General features: G+C 39.9%; 1 protein-coding gene across 1 annotated transcript in view; it reads right to left on the bottom strand.

Annotated features, from left to right (window-relative positions):
* Nucleotides 1-2051: 2051 nt before the first annotated feature.
* The window catches only part of grk6 (G protein-coupled receptor kinase 6), a 36611-nt gene continuing 11644 nt past the window's right edge, over nucleotides 2052-27018 (bottom strand). The window contains exons 3-16 of the mRNA XM_080041736.1: nucleotides 22158-22270; nucleotides 18805-18882; nucleotides 17858-17958; nucleotides 14964-15056; nucleotides 11337-11400; nucleotides 9933-10073; nucleotides 7586-7776; nucleotides 7240-7277; nucleotides 6196-6285; nucleotides 5475-5683; nucleotides 4930-5067; nucleotides 4439-4576; nucleotides 4178-4312; nucleotides 2052-4067 (exon numbers count right to left, since the gene is read on the bottom strand). Of these exons, the coding sequence (XP_079897862.1) occupies nucleotides 4017-4067; nucleotides 4178-4312; nucleotides 4439-4576; nucleotides 4930-5067; nucleotides 5475-5683; nucleotides 6196-6285; nucleotides 7240-7277; nucleotides 7586-7776; nucleotides 9933-10073; nucleotides 11337-11400; nucleotides 14964-15056; nucleotides 17858-17958; nucleotides 18805-18882; nucleotides 22158-22270 (1580 nt within the window). The 3' untranslated portion in view covers nucleotides 2052-4016. The remainder of the gene's footprint in view (nucleotides 4068-4177; nucleotides 4313-4438; nucleotides 4577-4929; nucleotides 5068-5474; nucleotides 5684-6195; nucleotides 6286-7239; nucleotides 7278-7585; nucleotides 7777-9932; nucleotides 10074-11336; nucleotides 11401-14963; nucleotides 15057-17857; nucleotides 17959-18804; nucleotides 18883-22157; nucleotides 22271-27018) is intronic.

The raw sequence follows: 27018 nt of genomic DNA, 5'->3' as shown, positions 1-27018 counted from the left end.
TTGAGTGTTCATGCTCAGTTGAGAGTAATTTTGGTTGACTGCAGGCGAAGGAATTAATGTGACAATGCAATGCTTTATGAAACTTTACAAAACCTTTTTTTTCAGTGATCAGCCAAAAGAATCATGCAGAAAATAAATCTATATAGATGTTACAGTATTTGGATTGTTTTGAACTAAAATCACACAATAATGAATGCACTGCAAGCAGCACCAAAAAGCCTTTCAATCATGTTGGCTCTAAATTGACACAGATGTTCCATGTTGGCGCAGGCTGGCGCAGTGGCATTCACTGTGACATTTTCGTTGTTTGGAAAGGATGAGAACAGGTGTGAGGAAGAAGCAAGATAAGTAGTTTAGAGAGAAAACAAAACAGACTGTGTTCAATGGTCAGATTATGGGGGAAGAACTAGGATTGGTAAAAAACAAGAAGGACCTGTCTATGAAATGAAAAGTATCTTAGAGCACCAACACAAATGCACAGATGAGTTAATCACCTCAGTCCGACTGATAATTAAACAGAAATGTAAAATGACTTCTTCCCCACTTTAATTCACAATTACCCACATCTCAAGTGTCACAGAGTCAATGCTAAGCAACCCAGAGTGTCCTCTATCCCATTAGCTAATAACATGTCATTTTGAAAGCCATCACGACTCCTTGTCCCGAAATCAACCACCGCTACTAAATGATAATTATGTCATCATTTCCAAAGACGTTCATATCTGAACCGGTTTGTGCTGGAAGAAATCAGTGTATTTTGTTGTTGTGCAGTAGCCAGTATACGAACGTCAAAGAGGCAGAATCACAGACACAAATCATCAGGTTAAGTGGATGCTGATTGATTCTATCTTTTGTTGATGTCTGGCGCCCTGCTCTTTATTTAACAAGCATCTCAGAGAAGGGAATCAGTCCTAACTGGATGGAAACATTTTTCCAGAGTGAAATCTGTTTGGGGCCTACATTGAAGACTAGGAATAACAGCACTCTTTCAACATATAGCAATCGAGAGGGGTTGCTAAAAGTAGAAAAGGGTGCACCGGCCATTACAAACATTGCTTTAAAGATAGACTAAAAGTCAATTTCCTGCAAGGGAACCTTGAACTTTCAAAACCACCGCTCGTCTTAATTTGATTGACAGTGGCCTGACAATGTAAGCCATCAACCGCAAAAAATGTCATAACATTTTTATTCAAATATACCTAAATCCTAATTGGTACACTGAAGCCCTGCCCAATGCGTGACTGGTCATTGTTGCTGTGTTCCCAGAGTTTTTCAATAGTGACAGACATTGTTAATTGATATTAATATAACTGTTAATAATGACGAGCAAAAGTACAGAAAAAAAGACCCAAACTGTTATAAAGTGGAATAATCCTTTAAGTCTGATTTTACAGCATTCATCGGTGCATCCTTAACACAAAGAAATACATAAACAGACATTGGGTCATCACATTGAAACGTCCATGGAGAATGTTGACCAGCTCTTCTGACTCTCAAGAGATCCCCATTGATTTCTCAGTCTTTACAAAATCCACTCCAGTTCAGAGTGTGGGGGACGGGAGTGGACAGCAGTCTTTTAAGGGCAGGGTTTTCTTCTCTCAGTCTCATTTGTCCTCCTTTTCCACTGGTAGAATTCTCACATCCAGAGCGACTAATTGACAAATAACAAAAAGAAAAAAGTACCACAGACAAATGATGCTGACACAGCAGCAGGTTTTTTTTTTTTACATTAGCACACAACATACACACACAGACAGTAGGCTTTAGTATTAAAAGAGTTTGACTACTGGCTGGAGGAGAAGTACCTTCAAACACCTAAAGGCACCTTGGGTGGGAAGGACTTTGTCATCTTTGATCTTCTATGGATAATCATAACTGGTTAACTGGTGGAGTGCTGGGGGAAAAAAACTAGTTGAGAGCTATGTGGCTAAACAAAAACGCAGATAGCAGGAGGCAAGTTTTGATAGACTTAAAGTTGGAGACAGTGATTCTGGAGAAGGCTTGTTGTCAAAACACTTTTTGTCAAAATCACTGAAGAGCTCTTCACAATCGAGTACACATAGTACGGATAGGTAAAAGATATTCACTGATTTTGACAATGTGTTTCGACATCTGCATTTTCCATAATCGCTAACCCCACCTTAAAAGAATTTCACTGAGTTATACAAAGAAACTTGGAAAATGCATCCATCTTCTCTACACATGTCATGAAAAGGTATTTTATTTTATCTTCAGCTTCAGCTTTGGTGAAAGTAGCTGACACATTGAAATGTCCGAACCTGACAGAAATATGTTGACATTTGAAAACTGTGGTACAATTCAAGGAAAATGACACACATTTATGAACCGGTGGTGGTATCGACTGAAATGAAATGGCATTTGACAGGACACAAAAAGTGTACAGTAGGCTTTTTGACTGGTTTCTGTTGTCCGTTTTCTCAAATATCCGTCTACAGAAAAAGCATGACAACCACTTATACATTCAGAGGTATTTCTTTTGTAATAGTTTTAAATCAGAGGCCGGATTCTTTGAGGAAGCCATTGACTGCAACAGTACCAGCTGAGGCATACGACAGTGTGATTAACAGCTTCAGATTCTGTTTGACGATGGATTTGTCCCAAAAAGCTCCAGTTACTCTCGTCGTAGCTTCAGTGTGAGTTTAATCTTCTGGTAAGAATGCAGCCTGCGACAAATCTAGATGGAAAAATCCTATTGTTAAGATAAAAACAAGTAATAAATTAATTTAAATCCTAAATTTGTCTGTCTTTTAAATAGTGCTACAGTGTTTGGGTTGTTGGAGCTCAGTTTGTAGAAAGGACTGCTGCATATGACCTCGTAAGATTGGCAGTAAATCCCAACTTCCTCTGCTCTACGTGTCTTTGAGCAACACTCCAGACCCAAAGACTGATGGTTGGTACCAAGATGTTTGTGAAATGATAGAACTTGTAAGTCAAAAGCCTTCGCCAAATTCATGTCATGTAAAAAATGAAGGGGGGTCGAAACCACCATTTGCAATTTTTGCTTGTGAGCAGTGGTGGTGTGTGAGTTAAACTGGCCTCTCTGGTCAATAGTATTTAGAGATAAAAAATATATTTTTGAAATGTTTTTATCAAAAAGCAAAAAGCAATCAACACAATAAAAAATTAATCTTTTAACTCTCTTTGAAATTTGACCTCAAAACAGTTTTACCTAAAATACCGCAAATCCTTACAGGGACGTCCACTATTGAACTGACAAGAGTAACTGGAGCCGCACTGTTTTAGTCGATTGTCTCACAAAATAAATTTAAAAATAATAACACTATTGATAGAAAAATATCTGGAGATGTGGATAACTTGTAACTCTGGCACCACCATTTCAAAATCGATGCATTTTTAAAATGTATTTACACTTTTGAAAGAATGACATAGAAGAAAGAAATGAAGCTATGTAAAGAAGTGACTCTAACAGCAGAATTGATGGCGGAAGAAGAAGAAGAGTGGTCACAGTTCATGAGCTGAAAGTCACTGGTTTGATTCCCTGGGCTAAGTGTGGAAAAAGGTCAAGAGATCTTCCCCTGTTAACGTTCAGTTCTCCCTTGATAACCACTGTCACAGTGCCTTCCAGCAAGGCACTTTTACAGCAGGTGCTTGTTCCAGTGGAGCTGCTAAGTGGCCGGCAACATCTCCCAGATCAGTGATGTGGACATGTGTAAGTGGATAAACGCGAAAGCAAAGCCTTCCGTATTAAAATGAAATGAAAAACTATAACCTATTCATCTCCTGTAAGTTCCCATCTCCTTGTTTGGAACACTTCACACTTTTTAAATAATATTAAACGTTATGGCTATGCTGGAAATATACATTCTGACATTTAGAGAAAGTACTATCTTAAAAATACAAATGTGCAAAACTTGTAAACAAACGAGATCCTGTGTGTGTGTGTGTGTGTGTGTGTGTGTTTGTGTGTGTGTGTGTGTGTGTGTGTGTGTGTGTGTGCGTGTGTGTGTTTGTGTGTGTCTGTGTGCGCTTGTGTGTCACAGCCTGGTGGGCTCCTCATCACTGTCACTGCAGTTACCACAGCAGTCCTGCAGAGGGAGGCAGAGAAAACAAGAGTCACATTGGGACATAATTCTTCTGACAAAATGAACTTTTCTTTAGAAAAGTGATGTTCGGGAGGTGCGGTGCGTTCACTGACCTGTCTGCCAAACAGCCTCTGCAGTAGTCCCTGTTTGGGGGGAGGGGACGGCTGTCCTCTCCAGTCCAGGTCGGGAGGGACCGTCCCGTCCAGGTGGAAAACATTCAGCTCTGTGAAACACTCTGTCTCTATCATCTTCAGCACAAAAGACCAAAGTTAGTTTTGTGTTCAACATTAATGTACAATCTGATATGAGTATTTATGTGTGTGTGTGTGTGTGTGTGTGTGTGTGTGTGTGTGTGTGTGTTTATGTCTCCGCACCTCATCCTGCCAGGGAATGGAGACGCTGCCTGTGGACACTTTGCAGTAGAAGGACTCGTCTTTGGCCTCCAGCTCCACTCCTTTCACCGTGGAGAACTGCTCGATGTCCAGCACGTCTTTACAGTAGATGGCCTGAGGCTGAGACACACACACACACACACACACACACACACACACACACACACACACACACACACACACACACACACACACACACACACACACACACACACACACACACACACCTTAGAAAACACTATGAAGGGAATGACTGAGACTTAAGAAAATAAGTTTGAAATAAATATCAAATCAAATAACTAATTTCCTATGAAGACTCAAAAGTGACATTGGCAAAAACTAAAGACCAGAAACTATCCGGTGGGCATCAGAAAAGACTAAAGCATGCAGAGGTTTCCAGAGTGTTTCTCTGCTGCTCTGTAATATCCTGTCCTGAAGTTAACTATATTGTGAATAATATATTGTGTCCTTACATCAGGAGTGAAGGGCGCCTGCAGCATGCCGGCCTCCAGGCGTTTGAAGTTGATGGAGCGGTAGATGGGATGGGCTTTGACCTCTGAGGCTCCCGCTCCCTGGCAGCCCAGTCTCTCTGTGGGATCTTTGGCCAGGAGCTGGAGATGGGGGGTAAACAACCATGTTAAATGTTACAAGTGACAGAAAGAAGCAGAAGAAAAAAACTACAGTTGTAACTCAAGGGAATGTCAGAAAAAAAGCAGTTGCTGGTGCAGTTGAGGTTTGACAGTTTGTTTGTTTTTAGAGGGCGAATAATTGCAAAGTGGTTTGGGTTCCCACACCTTCAGATGTGCTATTCATCCAACAGTGTGTGCATACATGACAAAATCCACTTTTTTTAAAAACCCATGCTGATTTTCATGGTTCCATTCACATGTATTGCATTTGGAGTGAAATGTTTCATAACTATATAGTGCACAGAAGACATGGACCAGCTTGGCATAGGGATAATATATATCAGAGCAAATTAAATAATTCACTTTTTTTCGCTCTATCATCCACCCACCATTTTACAGAGGGACTGGGCGTCCTCTGAGAACTTGCTGGAGTATTCCTCCTCCACATCCCTCACCAGCCGCTCCACTTCCTCTCTCTTGATCTTCTTCTTCCTCTGTTGGAATGGAGACTGGCCCTCGATCATCTCATACAGCAGGCAGCCCAGCGCCCACCAGTCAGGGCTGAAGGTGTAGCGCTCGTTTTTCACCACCTCCGGAGCTGCGGGAGAGGAGGCGAAGGTGGAGTTAGCATCTTGTTTTTAGTGCTGAAGCTGATTCATTCGACACAGGATCTAACACCTTCACACCACCATGCTTAAAGGTGGAGTGAGCGACTCTGGAGATCGCTTGTTGTCAAAATCACTTTTCTTCAAAATCAGCAAATTCCCCTCAAAATATCCCCTCATGATCTGCTACATGTCTAGTCTCTGCAAACTGGTATGTAAACAAATGAGGTCCACCGTACCTAGCAACATATCCCCGTTTAGAGAAGCTAGGCTGTGTGTTCAGACTGGATTGGACTGGACCAGAGGATCGTGAGGAGATATTCACTGAGTTAGTTATTTTGACAAGCATTCTCCAGAATCGCTGACTCTACCTTTAAGTGAGGCTTTCCTCACACTCTACATTAAAAGGTAGACCTCTAGCCGTGAATACAAATGTGCATCACTCCTGTTTTTGAAGTTTCTACTCATTGGTAGAGGGCCATAAAGGTCAGCAGTGGTCACTTACCCATGTACCCTACCGTTCCTACTCGTCCCTTAATGGACTCTCCCTCTGGTACATGGACAGCTAAACCCAGATCTGATATCCTGATGTGACCTAAAGACATAAACACACACACACACACACACACACACACACACACACACACACACACACACACACACACACACACACACACACACACACACACACACACACACACACACACACACACACACACACACACACACACACACACACACACACACACACACACACACACACACACACACACACACACACACACACACACACAGATTTGTATCAGATGGAAGAAAAGGCAAAGGAATTAATTAATAATGTCACTAGAAGATCAAAAGTTTCTTAACAGAAATGTCCTTACAGTCTTCTTAGTACTTTAAGTAGTATATATTTTTCTACTTGAAAGGAGTCAAGTGTAAAGGCACAGACGCAAACAATCAGAGAGTTCATCCACTTTGAACGCAAAGTCGTAAAAAAGTCACATAATTCAGATCTACAGCGCCACTGATCTATGCATATTGCTGCAGAGAATTTGTGTTCCATCTTGTGATTTATGTTTCCCAACAGCATCATGTGGGGAGAACCACTTCCATGAAAGTAACAATGAGCCCTTATGTCTGTTTCCTTTGATGCACAAGAAACCGGCATTAACGCCTTACAAGGGCAGCTGAGTTATTTCAAACTCAGCCTACTGGTATGCACACTGCCAAAAAAAAAAGACATGGCATTTTTCTGTGATTGTATTCATTTTATAATTCAGTCTAATTGTTTAATTGCATGATTGAACTTTAAAGCAGACAAGGTTTCTCTTCCATCTTTCTGGTTGTGCTGGAGTCAGAGCGCCCTCTTGTGATCGAGTTGCAAAAACTATCTCACAAACTGCTGTATGGTTATTATCATACTTGCTTTGTCAGAAATGGAATTGGTGGTCTCTTTATTTGACTGCTCTGCCGTGTCTGAATAATGAACCGTAGCGTGTCCATTTTATTTTAAAATCTTACATAGTAGAGCTTTAACACTGGTACTCACCGTGGTCATCCAGCAGGATGTTCTCTGGTTTCAGGTCCCTGTGAAAGACCGGAAGAGTGAGAACAAAGATGATAGCCAATGAGACAAGAGGAAAATACATCGATACACAGTCAGTATCCTCTTTGAAATCTCTTCTTAAGACTCACTTTTATTGCATGGCCATTGGGTTGTTGTAGCCTACTACTTTACCATGTTTTTATCGTTGCATTGGATTTAATTCAAATGTTTTATTTATTTATTTATTTTACCATTTGTTAAGCACTTTGTAACTTTGTTTTTGAAAAGTGCCATATAATTTAAGTTATTATTATTATTAATAATCAGACAATATTGCGCGGATGCTGACCTGTAGACTATTTGTTCCCTGTGCAGGTCCTCCAGCCCACAGCTGATCTCTGCAGCGTAGAACACGGCCCTCTTCTCATCAAAGCCCGCCTCTCCCATGTGATAGATGTGAAACTTCAGGTCTCCTCCGTTCATCAGGGTGAGCACCAGGCACAGGGCGTCCTTGGTCTCATAGGCGTACGCTAAACTCACCTAGTGGAGACAGAGGGGTATGGTGTGTTAATGATGCATACTTTTAAGTTGCCATTGAGTCACAGTCAATTTAAAGATAAATATTGATCAAAGTATTTTTTTTCATAGTTAAGGTGAAGTGTTGAAAACTTAGTCAGTTTCATAAACATTTACAGTAAAAGCTCCTCTTAGGAGCCTCTCTAAGGTCTAAACAATGACAAAAGTAAAAAAAAAAATCAGCCAGAAACATGGTGGAGGAAAACTGGAAGGTCTTCCGAAAAGTACCAGAACCTCAACTCTTACTATAATGACAGAACTCGAGAACCTTCCAATAACAGCCGTTGAATTCATCAAAATATTGTAGATTCCTTTTAATGTGCGATTTTCAGGAGGCTGACAACGCCATTTCCTGCACGTCCCCCGAATTAAGAAAAATAACCTACTGCCAACAATTCTGAAATAATAAAAATAAATACAATGTGAAATGTTAAATAAAGTTATCCATGTGGCGCATTTCTAAATGGAAGCCTGGTTGAAGCCTGAGGGACTCCTGAGGCCTGGGAGCCCCAACTAGACGACTGACTGAAGTCCAAATCAAATAAGCAGAACGAAGGTCATCTGGCAGACCATCAAAGCAAACCAGCGACTGAGCAAACCTCCGTGTTGTCTTTTAATTAGCGCCATTGTAAATGCTGCGGACATCGCGTCCCATTGACGCACACAGAGGGGGCAACTCGGGACGAAATATGTGAAGCATTTTCACTGTACAAATGTCTGTTCTCTAGGAAAAAAGAAATGCCACCGGATGGTTTTTGATGAATGTGGAGAAAACACACATTTACAATTTCCTAAAACGTAAATGTTAAAGAATAATTCTGCTGATATTCTTCAACGGTTTTTTTTTACTAACAATGAGCTGCGCTGTCCTGCTGTCTGAACTAATCGCAACACATTAGAATTAATATACCGCTGAAAATGGTGCCAAACAAATTCACTGTTTACTTTTGTTTGAGTAGCATTTGCTTTATACTACAGTGATCAGCTGTTTTTAAAAAGAAGTACTGAACCTTAGATATGAAACTTTAAGAAATTGTGAGATGTTTTTAAACAATAACATTTGAAGTAGGAACCAATGGAGTTGGTGCTATGTGTCACAGAAACCCCGGGAAGTCAGAAGGTACTGAGTATACATTGTTGCTTTTGGTCTTTTAATGGGATTTGTTGATAGAAAATAGATTATGTAGAAAATAACCAGCCCTGTGTTTCAACACAGTCTTTAAGCCATAGCACTGTTTACTCTTTCTGTTTATGCTAAGATAAGGCAGTAAAGATCAGCAGTGGGACAAAAACAACATCGATCATAAAGTGTCAGGTCTCTAACAAGCTAAGAAATGATAGCTAAGGCATGATTTTGAAGTAGGGTTCTTTCAGCAATATGATATACGATTGAAGGCAATATCACTGGCTTTTTTGAGCTTTTTGTTTGTTTGTAACGGTCATGCAGCGGATTTTACTACACTTCTATCAATCAGACAAGAAGTAGGAGGTGAAGTAGGTCATCCTTGATCTGAAAATACTTTTAACAGGGTTTACTAATATAACTGTTCATTCATTAGATCACACACTGTCTCCTCTGTTTCAGGAGAAGCTGGCCTGCCTTGACACTTCTTCAGACAATACGTTATCTGTTGATCTTAGCTATATTCATCCAATAATGTTTACTGTCTGACCTGCAAACTTCCAAAGGCTCATTTGTATTGTTTTGGTATTAGTCCTAATAGTCATCAATGCAATTACATACATCAATGTATGACAATGTGCAGTATCTACTAGGCTTGTACTTACCATGTGTAGAAAACTACAAGGTGTTTGTATTTTTGTATAGAATAATTGCATTGGCCTGTATGTATGTTTAGTTGTATGTATGTATATTTCAGCATTCTTTGTGCTTTCTTTTGTTATATTTGTTTCATGAGTCACTTGTGAATGTGGCGTTGTGAGTGTGAGTGTGAGTGTGGGTGTGGGTGTGAGAGAAGGAGAGAGAAAGAGAGAGAGAGAGAGCGAGTGAGCGAGCGAGCGAGTGAGTGAGTGAGCGAGTGAGCGAGTGAGCGAGTGAGTGAGTGTGTGTGTGTTTTCTTGTGTGTGAACGTAGACAGTAGATCGGATGAGACGCTTACTACAAATCTGCTGTTGACTTTCTCCAGGATCTGTTTCTCATTGAGGGCCATGGACTCTCCTTTCCTCTTCTTGATCCTCTTCTTCTCCAGCTTCTTGCAGGCGTACATTTTGCCCGTGGCCCGCACCTGACATGCACAAACCTGTCGGGGTGGTTAAGAGGAAGAGAGGCTTTGTATAAAATTTCCATTTTATACAAATGAAAAGCTGTGCAAATATAAGGGATACAATGCACTCTTTTAGAACAAAACACACACACACTATTTAAATCTTGTGACTTCCCTTCTCCGATAACATCAGGGCCTTAAACAATAACGTGATTGTGATTGATTTAATGATGAGGTAGCACGGACACTCAGGGCATCAGTAAGGATGTGATGGAAAATAAACTGTTCTGCTGGTCAGCTGTGTTCAGTTGTAAATTGTAGCTGCACTTGTACGCCTGAATTGATTGATAATGTACTTTGTGATAATGTATGTGATACAATAAAAAAATACATTAAGTACAAACAAGAAGTTCCTGAAACACAGAGAGTAACTCATTACTAATTCATTCTCCTCAAATTTAAAGAAATATTCCACCCTTGATATCGATTTAATTTTTGAATATATTTTTGTTTTTGTGTTCAACATTTTTTTTTTTACTTAACACAGCTTGCTTACATCCAAGTTACATTGTTTGAAACAGTTCCATAACGCCATATAATCCTCTGCAAACAGATTTGGAGGGACACTTACACCTTCATACAGTCAGAAGACTTGTGAGAGACGGATAAAAAAAAAAGAAAGAAAAAAAAAAGCCAAACGTATCCAAACATTTACTTTGAGCACAGTTCAACTCCCCCGGTGCTAAGGTAAATACAGCTAAAGAAGCACGTAAACATCTTATCAAATGAAAAGAAAAGTGTAGTTGCAGCCTTAAATTCAAGTTTGATGATCACACAACCGAAACTGCCAATCCGCTACTGTAAACCAACAGTTGTATATACCAAGACATATAGAAAGACTGTCTCCTGCTTGAATGAAAACACCCTAATACAAACACTATACAGCTAGATAAACTTAGACACTACAGAAAGCCCTCTTGCTTCTGGCTCTAAAAGGTCAGAACGAAGCTAATTCAGACAAAACTGAGTGATGATGCAACTTATTATTGACCGGTCTGAATGGAGCCTGCTACATTAAGAGAGCATGAGGTGTTTGCTAGTTCCACTTCTACACACAAACTTTGCCTGAAGCGTAAACAAAAATATATATAAACTAAATTACATCCACAATCCATAATGAGTAGGAGGACATACTGTATGTAAGGCTGATGATCATGTTTTCTGTTAAGGATGTTTGCCCTTAACAGCATTTTGTCACAGTCTCCTGGTTAGTTTTTAATCTGAATGTAATGTACTCACCTCTCCGAAGCCACCTTTGCCCAAAACTCTGTACTGTCGGAATGTGTTTTTCGTCACCGGTTGCCTGTTGGACACAAATAAAAATGTATAACCACACAATGAAACACGTGTAAAGTTATACGTTCAGTCCCACTGGCCCAGACTAACACTAGATCTAACTCATTTAGATAAGAGCAAATGAGCAGAGCTTAAAAGTCTGACTCAAGGGGAGAATGTAGCGTCCCTAAACAAGGAACTGCATTTGAACAATCTGCTGACTCCTTCAAAGCCATAAAAGAATGGAATAAGCTCCCTGAGAATATGACAACCTGCAAAGATGTCCATATTTTCCCCCATGTGAGGTTACAAAATGGATCTTAAGTATCCAGTCTTGCTAACATTAGCTTAGCTCTTCAACCAAATGTCCTATAACTTCAGATATCATATTTCATACAATGTGTGTATCTGTGTGTGGCCTTGTGTACTTATGTCTGTGCGTTATCTGAATATTGTTTGTCCATTTGTAGTAGAGATGCTATTTCTGTCTGTTTGTTTATTGTAGTTTTCTGTTCACCTCGCCCCGGGGAACACAGATGGAAATTAGCTCGAAGCTAAATCTGGTAGAAAACATCTCTTCGCTTTGTTTGAGTTGAATGTATGTCGTTCATTGTCCTTATAAATGAAATAAAAAATAAAAAAAATTTACAGGCTAGCTCGAAAGAAGAAGAAACCTTTAGGATGATAACATGCGACATGTAGTTTGTCAGGTTGAAATGTGGAAACTCCCTTGAGCCTAGTTAACTACTTGGTTTTACGTATCAAGCTATGGTGAAGAAGATACATTAATATTTGAAAAGGCCCCTGCAGATGTCCAAAAGATGGCCGCTGATGAGGTTACAAATGTTGAACGTCAACTATTAAACTGTCTAACCTTTAGAAATCCGGTTAATAAGGTCACTGAGAGATTCATGTACTGTGCAGCCATTACTCAGCCCTGTTCAATAAGCGCATTTGTCTGTGGGTATATAATCAGTCCCTTCGGTATGAGTGTACTGAGCTTCCAGCCTGAGTATTTATTGTTTATTTTTTTGTTCCTGTCTGCAAGAGGCTTTCAGTGAAGTCTTGTCTGCTTAATGCACATTGATCTTTATTCTCTACTATCTGAAATGTAAAAGGGTTTATGTCTTAATATACATGGTGAACGTACTGTACATACATTAGTCAGTCAAATCCAGCTCTTAAGCTTTGTTTCGCCTCCTCTACTTTACAATATCCAATAAGCCAGAATGCAGCTATGTTTAACTCATAACTGTATTCAAAATAATGGGTGGGGTTCATAATACATTAAAGTTCCGAAATGTACATTCAGGTGTTTATTTTACTATCCCTTGTCTGTTTGTGTCTGTATATTTCTCCTATACAACCATCTTTAACAGCCATCATTTAGACATTATTTTGTTTTCAATACTTTGAACCAAAGATCTCAACTTCTAAAGCCCTTACATACTGAACTTTCCATAATCATTCATAGCACTATTCTGAAGCCTTTACTTAAAAAACCTAAGCTTGTCTGTGGTACATATAGTAAGCAGCTCACAGTTCTCTGCAGTCGTTTCCTCTACTTCCTGACACATCTTGCAACATCTCTTGGCCTAACACTGTTGCTGCAAGAAAACATTTGAACTCCAATTATGGTGGTGCTTTTCAAGTTCTCCCTCCATAGACTTCAATGCACCCCTGTGGTTTGTGAAAAAAACTTCTCCAAACCCCAATGGATAAAGTGAAAAATTCTAGGGTCGTCAACCCTAGACAGTTCCTGGAAAGCTGAAATGCCAGACATACTGGGGTTTTTATCTGACAGGCAGCTCGTGGGGCTGAAAGAAAAGAGGCCTCACTCGGCTGTGAATAATGAGGAAGGAAGCCCACAGTGTTAAAGGTTCCTGGAGGAGGCCACACAGGAGAAGCATATGTCTCCACTTTCACTCTTTATTTTGTTTTGTCTTTTCTTCCTGCCTTTCTCTTGAGCTGTCTGTTGGTTTTCTTTTAATTTTTCTTCTTCTACCTTCTCTATATCTTCTTGTCTCTCTATTTATATTTCTCTCTCTCTCTCTCTCTCTCTCTCTCTCTCGCTCTCATTCTCGTCTTGTATTTCTGTCAGCACCTTGTGGATTCAGGCCTCCTCCTTTGTATTTGTGTCACTAAACAGGGGTCCCTTGGCCTCACATGTAATTTGTTTCAGTCGATCTTTGAAGAACGCCAGTTTATTTCCTTTAACCTAAAACTCTGAGCCCACTGCGGTTGGGACAGTTTGAATACAGCATCACTGAAGTGAAATCAGATGTCCCCTTTGAGACACAAAATCCGACAAACTTTCTCTGTCTGTAAACAAACCTGATAAAACCCATAACAACCACAATAGAGATGTATGTGTGACTATTGTTGAAATACGAGGAAATTGGAGTTGAGTTCCCTAGGAATCTACCTGAAAAGTGGGATCATGACAGTGAACCAAAAACATAAAGCCAAGAAAAGCACTTGATTGGTTTCAGGACAATTCCCTGTCTGTCCTCGAATGACCCAGACACAGCTTAAAAGAAGCCTGAAGATGGCTGGTCACAGGTAGTGTCCATACAATCTGACAGAGCTGGAGAGGATCTTCCACACATCCCGAATCCATGTGTGTAAAGCTGGCAAAGACCTACCAAAGAGATCCTGAGACCTGAAGCCCTAAAGTGAACAAAATGGGAAGGGGTCTGAATACTTTGTAAAGCCTCTGTATTTTTCGGAGCTTATAGCTTGTCCTGCATCGTCCTTGAAAGGAAACTGCTACTGTTATTCACATGTAAAGACATTTCATAGTTTTATTAGATAGCGTTAAAAGTCTGGACTGCCTGATCATTGAGATCCTGCCATGTGGGAGAGATGTGATTTGATTTGCTGTCTCATACACATCCTATCATGTTGTCAGAGACAGGATTGGGAGGGATATTAGCACAGTACTGAGTAGCTAGTTTAATTTGTTATAGCGTTTGTGTGTAACACATTGTTATTGCTGTAGATATTAGGCCAAAAATACATGAACTAAGATTAAGATTTTGTTGAGTATACAAGATACTATCCATATGACATGACATATACCTGCAGCACCTCCTGCACCACTCTACCCATAATAACAATAAACTAAAACCTTTAAAAGGGAGTTTTCTGTGACACAGTAAATTCACTTCGGTCACCACGCTGCTGAAATTCAACTGAACTGTGAATCTTTGCAGTTGAGTAAAGCCAAAGCCCTATTTTGAAATATGGTAACCCCGAGGAAATGAGGACAATGGTGAAAGTAAGAAATGAGGCAACTCACTGAGCATGTTGTTACTGGTACTGTGGTGCAGTCTAAAGGCTAATGTAGCGTCTAAATGAGCCTGAGTGAGCTTTTAAGTGGTGTGTGTGTGTGTGTGTGTGTGTGAGTGTGTGTGTGTGTGTGTGTGTGGGCGGGAGAGAGAGAGAGAGAGAGAGAGAGAGACTGCTGATGAGCATGAAAATTGAGAAATGCCAACAGACAGAACAAACAAGCAAAAAGAAAGGTTGGGACAGAACCAGAGATAGGACAAGGAGGATTCATTTCAGTTTCAAAGTCGTATCAAATGTTACCTCTCCAGCCATTTCCACTGGAGGAACCTGTTGTAGTACATGCTGTCGAGGTAGTCTGCGAAGGGCGCCACGCTCAGGTAGTCGTGGATTAATCTGGGAAAAACACAACAGAGATAATATAAAAGGTCATTTGAAGGGCAAAAAACAAACAAAAAAAAATTATTTAATGGAAGTTTTATTTGAACCTTTAGTTAAACAGCAATTACTGAATAATTGCATACTTCAAGGTGGAGTCAGCGATTCTGGAGAATGCTTGTTGTCAAAACACTTTTTTTCAAAATCAGTGAATATCTTCTCACAATCTGCTACCTGTCTTTACTGTGTGTGTGCTGAAAATAAATCCAGTGTTAATACAGCCTAGGCACTTTAAACGGGCGTGTTACTAGCTTAGGTGGGCTTCATTTGTTTACATAAACAGTTAAATGCCAGTTAATAGAGTCTAGGGGGCATTAACACTGGATTCTTTTCCCGCCACACACACAGTATGGAGAGGTAGGGGATCATGAGGAGATACTCACGGATTATGACCCAGCTTTGTAAATTGGTATTTAAACAAAGTGTATGTATACAAACATACCTTATAGTGCCATAAAACATACCGCAATGGAACATAGTATAGTCATGACAAGTACTTTCCCTCGTCATATACCTGTACCTCAAAATGCTATGGATGAGGTGCAATCACTAAAGTTAAATAAACTGCCAGAGTTTGGAGTGTGAGGTGTTAATACTGATTATAGGGCAGTAAATGACTCATGTCTTGTACTTGACGCGGCTTGAACAACAAGCTGCCCTCTGGGCTACATCAAGACTACGCAACAAGCAAGTACACAGCCGTTAGAGGATGTTACTCAACGTGTGAGTGACGTTTATCAAATGAACAAAGAACTCCACAAACAAAGGAACAATATTATGTTTTATGTTTATCTTTTCCATCCTGTATTATGTTTATGTTAAGGAATTTTTCTTCATAATCCTGACAGCACCAGGAGTCATCTCAATTTCTTTGGAAGTTGATTAAGTAGATTTTATCATCGCAGGCATATTTACCAACAACGATTATCAAGCGACATGGATGGATGGTCAGAAATTGAAACCGTTGTGAGCCGAACTTCCTCCAGATACTGGGGAACAAATCGAGTGTTGCAAAACCAAGACATGATGTTACAGGCCTGGTGCTGCTCTGACATGAACTTTATGTCTGTATTTGTTCATACATTTATCTACTAAAGAGTATAGCTAAACTGTATTAAACATCAACATTACTTCTGTTAAGAAACACTGCAGTAAAACTAGCCTAATGTGTTTTCTTTTAGATAAAAGTGAATATAACATATTGCCATACTGTTTATGTTAGTTGTCATGTCCTCACTTTTATAGTATGGTCTAATTATAACCAAAAATATGCTATGTTCTGTCAACCTCTGAATTTTAACCCTACATACAAGATACTAGATTTATAGATGATGTTTACTACTTATTTTCCTTAAAAAGATATATGCTTAACTAAAGACTTAATCCTAGTATTTTTTATTATTACTTTTGACCCCCAAAATCGATTTCTGCAGTATTTGTTCCCCCAGCATTGAATAGTGTGTGTGGGTACAGTAGCCCACATCAACATCAAGTCTTCACCAAGAAAACAGAACATCCTGTACAGTGTGTAGCCATGGGAGGCGAAACCCAGGGCTATAATCTCTCTGCTGCTTGTTCAGTTTATTGCTTTGAGCCAGCAGTGGAGAACTGAAGGAGACTCAGATGAGTTTAACAACATTTTAAAACAACTCAGATCTTCTCTGATAAAGTCTAATGAGACTGGGCAAACTAAGTGAACACAGTTTGGAGAGATATTCTAAGGAAAATCAACCTGATAATAAAAGGTTAGGAATTTGCTCTAGTTCAACGCATCTGGCTGCTCTTTGGCTAAATGCAGACTTTGAGCTAGGAGAACACAAGTACAGACAGGACCTCAGAGACTTTTAAAGGACTAAGGTGTTATTAAGCTGTATGTGTTGCCTCTTCACTCTCTGTTGCATTGGCCTATCAGAACCCTGTGACTCATGTAAAGAGCAGTTCACCTGCTCACCTAAATCAGAATAAGATCATATTCAGAGTAGGTAATTGATGCATTAAAACAGCCTGAGTGGTACTATCATAGTTGCATTATTGAGACATGTACACACCTTAAATCAGAATGAATATTCATAGTGTAAAATTCGCAGCATTTTTCAGCATATGCCGCAGTTTGTGACGCGTGACCTGGTTTTACAGCTGTTCAACTGGCGTGTGGAAACATGCAACACGGCTCCTTGAAAGAAGAGGTGTCATTTTTGGCTGACAAAACAATGCAAGCCAAGGATAGTGACATAAGGAGAGTTTATTTTCCTCGCATGGGAATAATTGACGTCATTATGCTTCTACCACTGCTAGTCTACGATGCTGGTTTATTCAGAATATGCTGATTGAAGTGTAAACGGGAATATTCCTATTAGCTTCTGCGCATGTAAACACCTTGTTGGGAATATTGTCTTAAATGGAATTTGGTCCTTAATTGGAATATGCTGTGCATGTAAATGTAGTCATTGATCACTGAGGCCCTTTGTATGGAGGGCATTGGGGGGAGGTGGGATGTTTTATTTCATGGGAAATGGAGAAAATCTGGTACGCTTCCACATTCCATCTGCTGTGTATAAAAATGCTTTGGTGGAACCGCGTGATATAAGGGGAATCAAAAATACCACAATGTATTGTCACGGTAATAAAAAAAAAAACTAAACTTCATTAATCCATGGCTTGGCCCGAACAATGGGTCTCCCATTCCTTGTGTGAAAGGGGGCGGAACCAAAAAATGAGGGCAGAATAATGGAGCCCACATGGGAGGCCTGTGATCTTACTTGGTGCATTCCTTGAAGAGCTCCTTGCAGGCATCTTGCTGCAGCCTCTCCGAACACTGGGCCATCATGGGCTCCTCCACCTCAGGGACATGGTCCTCTGACTGCAACGCAAAAACAAAAATATATATAAATATCATAATAATCCAGGTAAATACAGTGATTCAACTCTGACATTAAAATCACAGGAGAAAGCCAGGTGAACTGGGTGTGAGACAGAGCTGCTAGATAATTGTTCTGAACATTCTGCAAACTACCGGCATGTTCAGACTTGTACACAGACAAATGCAGGAGTCTGAAGCGCACCCAGAGACAGGAACAACAGAGGGAAGCTTGAAGACAGCAGAGAGGAAGTAGCACTGTGGCTAAATGTGTCTCATTCACTTCATATCTCTGTAAATGACTGTGTATTGTCACTGTACTTTTGTTGCAAACGGTTAATCTTTAAAAGGTTTCAGAGTGGTGAATTAGATTTCTAACTTTGTATGTAGAATTTCAAAACAGTTCTCTCATACATCAGTAGGCTAACAAAGATTTTAAAAAAACATTAAGTTGGCATGTTGTTAAAGAGATGGATCCCTTACCTCAAGTCAGAGTTTAAACTGATCTATTTATTTACAATTTAATTTCAAAGTGCATATTTTGGAAGCCACAGAGCGTTCAACATAAATCTTGAAAATGCATGATGGGATTTGGAACACTCACTTAAAGTATACCCAGTTTTTAGCGAATGGCTTAAACTTTTAATATCATCAGTATAATCGCTAAAAATTGTATCAAGAAAGCATCAAATTAAATGAGACCTGCATCAGCCACTCTGGCTCCGCCCATATCTGTGATGTCACAAAAGTCCCTGAAATCTCTCGGACATAAAATGTCTTCAGTTTAAGTACTTTTATCTGCAGGTGAACATATAAGGTGACCGCTGTACATGAAAGCAGAAGCTATACCTTTGGGTTGAAGTATTTGTCGACAAGTTGCTGGCCGCACTCCTTCCTCCTCTCATCTGGAGTCACCTCGTACTCGGCCTGCAGAAAAAAACACATCGAGACAAAGAGAGAGAGAGAGAGAGAGAGAGAGAGAGAGAGAGAGAGAGAGAGAAAGAAGTCGATTAGAACGAGATGGAAAAAAATAATGTGAGATACTTCATCTAATGATAAAAAATTGTTCACTTAACCAGTTTCCATAAATGTGTTTTTGTTTCGCTTGTTATTTTGCGGTCTTAAAAAAATTCAAATCAAAGGTGCATTAAAAAACTGAATTGTTTTTTTTTATTACTATATAATTGCTGTTAACTAAATTATTGATAATCTTTCTGACATTCATCTGGGGACCTTGAATTAAACCAATTTCTTTGTGTACATAAGTGTATGCAAAATGACAACTTAATACATCAGTAAAAATGAGCAAAACAAAAACTTCAATGACTAGTTTTTAATTGGCTTGGTAATGGTTCATTAAGATCATTTGACATAGAGGATGATACAATGGGATCATATCAACACAATGATGATGATGGAGGGCTGGCTGGCTGGCTGCACTAAAGGTCAATGGACAACAATATTGAAATATTAATCAGATGAACCACAAGCTCTCTGTGTGTCCACTGGAGACCTCTCTATGCCTCGACTCAATTTTTTTAAAGATTTAATTGAGTTTTGATAGGCCAGTTCCACACCCTGTATTATACAAACTGATTGTATCCAACTGACTGTATCTACTCCCCATCACATCACCCATCTCTGTGAATGACTTGCAGTAAAGTGAGTCTGACTGGAAAACTCCAAAGTGCTTCCTCTTGCCCTCTCGTACGGCGAGGGGCCCGTAAACTAAAGCTAAGTGACAGCGGAGATGGTTTTAAATCTCATTTTCCCTGTCTCCCATATCGCAGCAGAGTTCTCAGAGACAAGAAGAAACGGGAAGCGGTTGTGGGGTAAAGAAAAGAGAACATAATTGCTTTGTATGGGAGTTGTATCCACTGGACGACTTGAGAGCTAATAGCAGTTTTGCTAAGCCGGTCAGTCAGACTGGAGCCAGGCCCAAACGGATAGACCAAGGTCTTTATCAACCTCTCACATTATGACAGCAGAGAATTACTGAGCCACTGATTGATTGACACACATGTGTGGTGTGTGGTAAAAGCTTAACACATCAGAGATAAGACAGAATAGCATCTCCTCGTGAGTACGATACTGTTTGGCCCGAACAATATGGGATAGAAATACTACTATAACATATTGTTTTAATATTCAATCAGAAGCCTAAGATTAGACTTTAAAGTTGACATATTCTGCTCTTTCTTTGTCCAAATGTTTCCGTGTGTTGAATTGGTTTATCTCGGTTTATTGTTTAAAAAGAATTGCACAGGATTGGTGAGTAATAGAATTGGATGTGTGTGTTGAGCATGAGCATGTCAAGTGTGTGAGTTATTATGTTGCATCGTGATCAACATAGGCTTCATAGATACTTCAAAGCCGAATGTCCATATGTGTGTGTGTGTGTGTGTGTGTGTGTGTGTGTGTGTGTGTGTGTGTGTGTGTGTGTGTGTACCCATAAGAGTGAAGGAGGTAACCTCGGACTAACCATTTATCAACTGTGTACCCAACAAAAGTGCAGCATCAAAGAGACCACACACACGTGCACGCGAACACACACACAAGCACACACACACACACACACCTATGAAAATAAAAAAGTGTGCCGGAAACATTCCTTGAGTGTGCAGAGCGAGCAGTGAGTCGTTCACTGTGACAGATAAGGTCAAAAGAAAGTATGTGTGTGTGTGTGTGTGTGTGTGTGTGTGTGTGTGTGTGTGTGTGTGTGTGTGTGTGTGTGTGTGTGTGTGTGTGTGTGTGTGTGTGTGTGTGTGTGTGTCAGGGATACAACATGGGAGGTAGAAAAGAGCAACACACTGACGCAGTGTGCTCGCTCTTAAGTGTTTGATACAGGAAGTTTAACTATCCTGAAATGCCCCTGAGGCCGTGTACATGTAAACCTGATTAATTCCACCAGCTGCCTGTAAAGAAAACTTTTAAAAAGTCATCAAAATTCTCACATAGCCCTTGTGTTATCGATAGTTTTATTTTAATAATATGAAGGTTTTCAGATATCTGTCCATAGCCTATGCTCTGCTGAGTGTTAAGTTGGTTTTATGAGTTTAAGGTCATTGTTTAGCTTTCCGGCCCTACAACTTCACTGTTTTGTTTCACTCTCGTAGCATTATTTTCCTTTTTTTAACAGAAAAAAAAGCTCCAAAAAAACCCACTGTACATTAACAACATAGTGGGGTATTTATCAGCTAAAGAGTCCGATATGTACCTCGGGAGTTGTCGGAGACCAGAGAACAAAGCTAAAAGTGAACAGATACATCACAAAATATCCCCAACACACTACTCAAAAACTGTTGAATATGTAAAAGGCAACATGGTGGCTTTCAATGTGATGACATGCCAATTCACAAACAATGTTGTAGAAAAAACTCACAAGGCAACACTATATTCAATTGGGGATGAAGACGTCAGATACGGACGCCTCAAATACTTGGCTAGTAGAGCTAAAAATATCTACATTGCTCAATGAGAAAAGGGTTTTCATTATGAAGTGGCCATTTTAAGCCTTATAATCCCTGTCCACAGGTCCAACATATTTATATTACATTACCTCCCTATTGACGTATTTGACTGGTAAACAAGCAGTCACCTTGTTGACATTTTCTGTTTGGACACTTATCCTTAGACGGCTTTTTGTCTTCTTTTTTTTGACACCTGACTCTCACAACACAAGCTCAGGATGATTTTGAAGTGGGAAGAAAACCTGAAAACACACACACACACACACACACACACAAACATTCCTCCTTCCCTTCTATAACAGGAACCAACTGAGGAGCAATTCGAGGAATAAAAAAATACAAGTCCTTGAGACCCCCACCGCCCTCTCTCATTCACACACAAGCACACACACACCATTCCTTTTGTCTTTTCAAACTAGTAGTCATGGAAAAGGGCACTTGGGACACAACTCTTAAACTTTCCAAAAAAAACAAACACACTCACACACACTTCCAGGAACAAGACAAACACATCCCAACACCTCATCACACGCACACACACACACACACACACACACACACACACACACACACACACACACACACACACACACACACACACACACACACACACACACACACACACACACACACACACACACACACACACACACACACACACACACACACACACACACACACACACACACACACACAGACACACACACTCTTTCTTTCCCTCTATGTTCTTACCACTGCGTCCAGGAACTTGACGCATCTTCTCAGTTCAGGTCGAGTCTCACAGAAGTGTCTGAACAGTAACCGTCCTATGGGCTGCCGCTCACAGAGGCTGCTGTAGTCCTTCTCTATAGAGACACAGGGACATAATGATGTTTAGTGAACTGTAACACAAAAGTTATGTTTCATTCTAATGGTTTTCTAAAGTTCAAACTAATTTCATCAAAATAAATGTGGAATTAGTGCGTTAACAACCAGCTCGCCCTGCCATGCAATTTAAAGATGAAGATATACAAGCTGGATAGCTCTGTAGGGAGCACCACTGACTTTGGTATGCAAAACCAGGGCTCCATACTCTGGTCAGGGGCTGGTCCAGTGAGGATCCTTAGGTAAGACCATTACTGTTCGCTGCCTACCTCTAGTTGTAAGTCGTTTTGGATAAAAGCGTCTGCTAAATATCGTTTTATATAATATCAGGCTCATTGGACTTTGGGGAAAATGGGCAGCTGCACTGCATAAACAGCAAAGTAAAAGTTAATAATGATTGAGGTGATTATTTGGTTTCCAAAAAGTCTAATCAATATTTGGGGAGGTTTTATATGAAATGCAAACAGGGTTGTTTGAGTTCATCTGTCCAGCGTTACTTAGAGACAAAAGTACATCACTAAGGAAAATGTTGATTTGCATGGGTGACTCGTGTGGATGCAAAGCGACTCCAGAAGCTTCACGCACAAACACACTTGTGATCGAAAAGGAAAGAGCAAAGGGATCTAAACACATTACATGTTTGCTTCAGGCCTACTGTGTTACGTGTATTTCCTTCCCCAGAAAACATTAGCAAAATGCACATTTGCATTTACAATTCACAATGTTTTGAATATTTTGTTAGTGATTGTTTTATAGGAGAAATATTCAGACGCAAACAAGAGTTTACTATAGCAAATGTGCTCAAACCTTTGTCTTATTTTTAACCCTGAGTATGTGTCAAACTCCTGAAACACAGCATCAATCATAATCATGTATCACAACTTGACAGCATGCTTTGGTCAGACCGTTCCTGCCTGGTACTGTAAATGCATGATGTGGGTGAAGTGCCCCTTTAATGGTCTCACGATTCATGTTTTCTTATTCCCTTGTTGAGTAATTTCCTATCAGTCTCACACTATGATTGATGGTAAATGATGCCCTCCTTTTTCTTTTTTTTCTGCTCTATTTATCTCTCTTGTGTTTGGTTCGTCTGCTGCGTCCTCTTTGTTCTCTAGTGTTGTAATGCTCTCTTCTCTCTCCACTCGGCCCTCGGCTACTTCCTCCGTCCTACTGCAAAGTGAACAGGGACAATGTGAAGTCAATGAGAGCAAGAAGAAAACCAAAAAATTAAAAGGAGGAGACAGTGATTCTGGAGAACGCTTGCTGTCAAAATCAGTGAATATCTCCTCACAATCAGCTATCTATATCCGTACTGTGTGTACGCTAAAAAAATATCCGGTTTAAATACATAGCCTAGGCTCTGTAAATCGGTATGTAGACAAAGGGTATGTAAACAAAGGGTCCAACGCTAGTAACGTGCCCTTTTACAGTACCTAGGCAGTGTACTAAATCTGGATTTTTTTTCAGGTAACAGACATATTGCAATATGGATTTAAAACTGGCTCAAGGCCTCAACACTTCTGACTGCCTATAACTTTTTGTAGAATAATGGTGGGAAGTAGGCAGAAGCAAACAAGCCAACACTATATGGTGGACTCTTCCTTAAGAAACCTGGTCTAAAAGAAAATATACGATAATCAAAGTTGGGTGTCTTAATTAGATTTGACAAATATCTGATCAAAAATAAATGTTCAGGGCGCTCCGGTGGCGTAGTGGATAGAGCGCGTACCATATTGGCTCCGGCCTTCGTTGCAGTGGTCGCGGGTTCAAATCCGACCCGTGGACCTTTACTGCAGGTCATCCCCCCTCTCTCTCTGTCTCCCCATTTCAACTCTGTACTATCCAATAAAGCTTGAAAATGCCAAAAAAAATCATAAAAAAAAATCATAAATATTATAAAACTTAGTTAAAAAACGTTTTACGGTCTAGACCAGGGGTGGCCAACCAGTCAGAGACAAAGAGCCACATTTTTTACTGTGTTACTGCAAAGAGCCACATCGTACACACAGGTACACACAGTGGCGATTCCAGGAAATTTTGACTGGGGGTGGCCAAGGTGGGCCACAGAGTTAGAGTGGGGTGGCCATCGCACCCCTGAATGAATAGCATGTGATATGCTGTACAACCAATTCAAAGATGATTTATAATTCCAAATGCCCAAATCATGTTAGTATCCATTGTAATGTTTGTCAGAAAACTAAACCCCTGAAGGGGGGTCTGGGGGCATCCCCCCCCCAGAAGATTTGTTTGTGTTTTTAACATGTAATCTAAGCATTCTGGTGCATTCTCACGAAGATAATAAAGGAAAAAGTCAATATTTATTTCAGCTCAGATGAATAGTAAAATTAGCAAGACAACATAACTTGCTAGCAGCCAGATGCCTAACAACTGGACAGAGGGACGGATAACCACTAGATTTTGACCAAATATCTTGCTAAAAAAATAAACCTTTATTTATGAAAGTCTGCCCTTGCTAAGAACATGTTACACTCGCTAACTACAAACTTTAATTTTTTTATTCAGATTTCAAAAATCTGCTGGGACACGTGCCTATACACATGCATGGGTGGCACGCATGTCACAAGCACACTTATGCTGTTTTCAAGACCTTTGCTGACCAGAGACCAGTTCTAGTGGCCACAGTCCTACCATTAATTTAGTAATTGAAAATTGAAAACTGATCTCATATCAGTGGATTGGAGTGTTTGTGTGATGAACTTGGCAACTACCTATCAAAAAAAGTTAAGAAAGAAAAGAAAATACATATCATCTCTGAACTAGGATACATATCAGGAAAAAAATGTAATTAAAAAAATAAAATGAAAATAAAAAATAACATTTGAACTGGGGGGTGGGGGGGGAGTAAGATTGCAGGGGGGGGAGGCGTTTTTATTTTCGCGGGGAGCTTGCACATGCATGCACAAGCATTATTTATTAAAAAAAAAAAAAAACGGGGCCCCACACTAGGACTTGAAACGGGCCCCCAGATCGTTAAGGCCGCCCCTGTGATAATGACAGGACTGGACTAAAGACGACAGGGCAGTCATTTTCAACAATGAACATTGTGTGCACTGCCTCACACACAAACTCTCAGTTCAACCAAGTCCACAAACAAAAATATAACAATTTAAAATAGCGTTTTTCTCTTACTATGCATGTTGCTTTGTGGGACTTACTTTTAGTATGGAGAGAGCTGAAGTGGCGCTGAAGATTTGAAGCCTTGAAATGCGCTAATGACGCCTGGCATATAAGGCAGAATGGCTTGGCATAACGTTCAACAAAAAATATGAACTCTCCCACTCTGTTTCGTAGCGAACTTGACACAAATAGTTTACTCACGGAAAACCTCCCTCCAAGCTGAGCGGGCAGTTTTATGTTGCGTCCGCACCAAACGTTTGCGAACGTTATGTTGCGTCCTCAATTAAACATTTGCGAACAGGCATACACATAGGGCCTACACATTAATAAAATAAAAAATTAAATAATAGACAACATGTAAAACGAACGTAAGAGCCGCATGAAACGTTTGCGAACATGCACACACATAGGCCCACACAAAAAAAAAGTAAAAAAAAAAAAAAAATTATAAATCACATAATTTGATATGAACTGAAGAGCCGCACGAAGCTGGGCAAAGAGCCGCATGCGGCTCGCGAGCCGCGGGTTGGCCACCCCTGGTCTAGACCGTGTTTTTATAGAACATTCGGGCAGAGAACCGCTGTGATTGGTTCAAAATACTCACTGTGTCATAAGAACCAGAGCATAGCCCACCTCATCAAACCGAATTTCTGTTACGTTTATCAAACTCTTTTCAAACATAGTTAGTTACTGTATAAACATCTTTTTCTTGGTGTGATGCTGCATGGCCAATGTACTGGAGGTTGGCTGGTCTGTCCATCACTTTGGTTCAGACTGAAATATCTCAATAACTGTTGGAAGGATCGCCATGAAATTTACTTAAGACTGTCATATTCCTTCAAAAGGATAATAATGTTTGATCTAGCGCCAATCGTCAGATCAAGATTACATTTTTTGGCGGCATGTTGTCTTTCTGATTAAGATCAAAGCAATGCTGATCTTGACATAGTTATTGAACCGTCTGCTATCTTGAAGTCAAACTTGAAAAGGCACTTGGAAGAGTGGTTCACATGTGAGCTGTAAATCTGAAAAACATTTGACAGCATGACTTTATAAAGTGGTAATATTTCAATGTTGTGTTTTCAGCTTCTCCCGTTGTGTCCCCCAAGAGGCTAAAAAAAATCAATGATTTATTCTCTAAATATGATAGGTAATATTTGGTATATTTAGTTTTGTACATCTCTTTCACATCAACTCACTGGAAGTTGGATCAAAAGAGAAAGTTTCATATTTTTTCTTTCTAAATGCAAGCCACTTTTTCTGACTGGTATCTTATATTGGTTATGACATTATAACATCTACATTTAAAAATAGAAAGATCATTTTATATATTCCCAAAGGAATTCCAGAATAGATAAGACACCCTTTCTTAATTTGAGCTGGGATTACTCTTGACTATGATCAATTCAAACATCAATGCTTTTACTTTGACTTTTACAGTCAGTTTAAAATTCGCCTTCAGTGCAACATGTACTGTATATGAGCCAGGAGATTCATCTTTAGGCTTCTCCAATGACTAGGTTGCTGAATATGGCCGAATATTTCTATGGAGATGCATGTCAACATTATTGTGTAAAGCTGCTGATAGCAA

Source organism: Ammodytes marinus (assembly GCF_949987685.1).
Source record: "Ammodytes marinus genome assembly, chromosome: 14".
NCBI lineage: Eukaryota > Metazoa > Chordata > Actinopteri > Uranoscopiformes > Ammodytidae > Ammodytes > Ammodytes marinus.
The sequence above is the reverse complement of the archived record's forward strand: the minus strand, read 5'-3'. Positions and strand labels throughout refer to the sequence as shown.